This window comes from Ascaphus truei, chromosome 13 (genome assembly GCF_040206685.1).
Source record: "Ascaphus truei isolate aAscTru1 chromosome 13, aAscTru1.hap1, whole genome shotgun sequence".
Lineage (NCBI taxonomy): Eukaryota > Metazoa > Chordata > Amphibia > Anura > Ascaphidae > Ascaphus > Ascaphus truei.
In genome coordinates, this window is record NC_134495.1 from 12,634,552 (window position 1) to 12,638,360 (window position 3,809).

The window sequence follows — 3,809 nt, forward strand, 5'->3', positions numbered from 1 at the left end:
GAGGTATATAGTATCGGGATGAGTGGTGCAGTGTGCAGGCGTGACTGTGTCTTCCTGTGAGATAGGAGGTATATAGTATCGGGATGAGTGGTACAGTGTACAGGTGTGACTGTGTCTTCCTGTGAGATAGGAGGTATATAGTATCGGGATGAGTGGTGCAGTGTGCAGGCGTGACTGTGTCTTCCTGTGAGATAGGAGGTATATAGTATCGGGATGAGTGTTGCAGTGTGCAGGCGTTACTGTGTCTTCCTGTGAGATAGGAGGTATATAGTATCGGGATGAGTGGTGCAGTGTGCAGGCGTGACTGTGTCTTCCTGTGAGATAGGAGGTATATAGTATCGGGATGAGTGGTGCAGTGTGCAGGCGTGACTGTGTCTTCCTGTGAGATAGGAGGTATATAGTATCGGGATGAGTGTTGCAGTGTGCAGGTGTGACTGTGTCTTCCTGTGAGATAGGAGGTATATAGTATCGGGATGAGTGGTGCAGTGTGCAGGCGTGACTGTGTCTTCCTGTGAGATAGGAGGTATATAGTATCGGGATGAGTGGTACAGTGTGCAGGCGTGACTGTGTCTTCCTGTGAGATAGGAGGTATATAGTATCGGGATGAGTGGTGCAGTGTGCAGGCGTGACTATGTCTTCCTGTGAAATAGGAGGTATATAGTATCGGGATGAGTGGTGCAGTGTGCAGGCGTGACTGTGTCTTCCTGTGAGATAGGAGGTATATAGTATCGGATGAGTGGTGCAGTGTGCAGGCGTGACTGTGTCTTCCTGTGAAATAGGAGGTATATAGTCTCGGGATGAGTGGTGCAGTATGCAGGCGTGACTGTGTCTTCCTGTGAGATAGGAGGTATATAGTATCGGGATGAGTGGTACAGTGTGCAGGTGTGACTGTGTCTTCCTGTGAGATAGGAGGTATATAGTATCGGGATGAGTGGTGCAGTGTGCAGCTGTGCGTGCCGCGTGTTAGTATCTGCGCCCTGCGTGTGTGTCCGTCCTCCGCTCGATCTTGTGAGCTGTGTTGATTACATGGATCCTACTCGACACTATATAGAATAGGGGTCTCCTGTATATCTTTATATAGTGCCACCAATATACGCTGCGCTTCCCAAAAGAGACCAATACAGGGAATTCCAATCCAATAAGTGCAACAAACAAAATCAGACCCTAGGAAAGACAATCCCTGCCCCGGAGAGCTTACAATCGAAGTTGGGAGGTGTAGGTGAAGTAAGGGCAGGGCCTAACCTCAGTGGGTGGTAGGAGTGACTGTGCGCGTGGGACAGGAGCCACGAGTCCAGGCTATTGGGATGTTTCAATTAAGAGGTGAGTTTTTAGGTTTGACTTAAAGGTGGAGAGAGGGTGTTTGGCGAATACGGAGTGTGAGGGAGTTCCACAGGTAAGGGGGAGCGAGAGGGGTTAAAGCTGCAGACCAAGCAATATCCTACATGTGTTTTTTTAAATTAATTCTGTACTATGAAAAAATACTTGTAGCATTAAAAACATAACAAAAAAACAAAATGTTTTATATACATTTTTTATGTATTATAATGTAACAAGCATTTTATGTTTCTATAGCAACCATGTACATAGTCACATCCCCTTCCACTTCTGAACAGGCTCTGGCACAGCCCTTTTTAAGCCCTGCCCTCTCTCTAGCAGTGCACCAATTGTATCTAGTGACGGCCTGGTCACATGATCTTCCTCACAGAACTTTGCATCTTTGGTCCTCATCTGCTGCACTGACAGCCATTTAGTGAACCCCCGAGCTGAATCTTCGCTGATCGATCACAGGATAACGGATCGATCAGCAACTTAGCTAATTACTCCGTCAGCGTGTAGATTGTATTGATGCACATATTAAAGGGGGGAAAAATAATATATCTTTTTTTTAAACGGCAGCTTGATCTGCTGCTTAAGGCGAGAGAGCAACAGAGATGTAAGGGTGGAGAGGAGACAGTTATGGGCAGAGCGCAGGAGACAGCAGGGGCACAGCCAGAGATCAAAGCTGATATGAAAGGAGGAGCAGACAAGTCTTGAAGGAGAACGTTGCAGGTGATCCATGACTTGATGTGATAGCAGGAGAGGGATTTGAGGAGGAGATCAGCAGGGACTGTTCTGCAAGAAATGCCCCTAGCTGCAGAATTTTGGATAGATTGCACAAGAGTGTGTTGTGAGCCGGAGACCTATAGTATGTATAGTATGTACCTATGTAGTAGCAGATTACAATAATCCAGGTGGGAGAGAATAGGGGCGGGCACTAGAGTTCTAGCAGCAGTGACAGAGGAAAGGGCGGATCTTGGCAATGTTACGGAGGAAAAAGCGACAGGGTTTAGCCACGCCGGGAAACGTGAATGAGGAGAGGGAGGAGTGGGGGTCCCACTGGATCAATGGAGGTTCTGTTTACTTTGTTGCAAATATGTATATTGGGCCAGGTTTAGGAGGAAATGAGGAGCTCAGTTTTGGCGCCGTCCACGCGGATATAGCCAGGGGGCAACCAGTCACTGCATTACCGGTGTGCCGGGGGGCAACCAGTCACTGCGTTACAGGTGTGCCGGGGCAACCAGTCACTGCATTACAGGTGTGCCGGGGGCAACCAGTCACTGCATTACAGTGTGCCGGGGGCAAACCAGTCACTGCATTACAGGTGTGCCGGGGGGCAACCAGTCACCTGCCTTACAGGTGTGCCGGGGGCAACCAGTCACTGCATTACAGGTGTGCCGGGGGGCAACCAGTCACTGCATTACAGGTGTGCGGGGGGCAACCAGTCACTGCATTACAGGTGTCCTGGGGGGGCAACCAGTCACTGCATTACAGGTGTGCGGGGGGGGGCAACCAGTCACTGCATTACAGGTGTGCCGGGGGGCAACCAGTCACTGCATTACAGGTGGGCGGGGGGCAACCAGTCACTGCATTACAGGTGTGCCGGGGGGCAACCAGTCACTGCATTACAGGTGTGCCGGGGGGCAACCAGTCACTGCATTACAGGTGTGCCAGGGGGCAACCAGTCACTGCATTACAGGTGTGGCGGGGGGCAACCAGTCACTGCATTAGTTGTGCCGGGGGGCAACCAGTCACTGCATTACAGGTGTGCCAGGGGGGCAACCAGTCACTGCATTTACAGGTGTGCGGGGGCAACCAGTCACTGCATTACAGTTGTGCCGGGGGGCAATCAGTCACTGCACTGCAGGTGGCGGGGGGGCAACCAGTCACTGCATTACAGGTGTGCCGGGGGGGGCAACCAGTCACTGCATTACAGGGTGTGTCGGGGGGCAACCAGTCACTGCATTACAGGTGTGCCGGGGGGCAACCAGTCACTGCATTACAGGTGTGCCGGGGGGCAACCAGTCACTGCATTACAGGTGTGCCGGGGGGCAACCAGTCACTGCTTACAGGTGTGCCCAGGGGGCAACCAGTCACTGCATTACAGGTGTGCGGGGGCAACCAGCCTCCATTACAGTTGTGCCGGGGGGCAATCAGTCACTGCACTGCAGGTGTGCGGGGGGGCAACCAGTCACTGCATTACAGGTGTGCCGGGGGGGCAACCAGTCACTGCATTACAGGTGTGCCGGGGGGCAACCAGTCACTGCATTACAGGTGTGCCGGGGGGCAACCAGTCACTGCATTACAGGTGTGCCGGGGGGCAACCAGTCACTGCATTACAGGTGTGCCGGGGGGCAACCAGTCACTGCATTACAGGTGTGCGGGGGGCAACCAGTCACTGCATTACAGGTGTGCGGGGGGGCAACCAGTCACTGCATTACAGGTGTGCGGGGGGGCAACCAGTCACTGCATTACAGGTGTGCGGGGGGCAA

General features: G+C 52.4%; 1 protein-coding gene across 1 annotated transcript in view; it reads left to right on the forward strand.

The window, feature by feature from the left end:
* Positions 1-2,299: 2,299 nt before the first annotated feature.
* Positions 2,300-3,809, forward strand: part of LOC142465232 (uncharacterized) — a 9,816-nt gene continuing 8,306 nt past the window's right edge. Inside the window, exon 1 of the mRNA XM_075569231.1 lies at positions 2,300-2,709. Within this exon, the coding sequence (XP_075425346.1) occupies positions 2,300-2,709 (410 nt within the window). The remainder of the gene's footprint in view (positions 2,710-3,809) is intronic.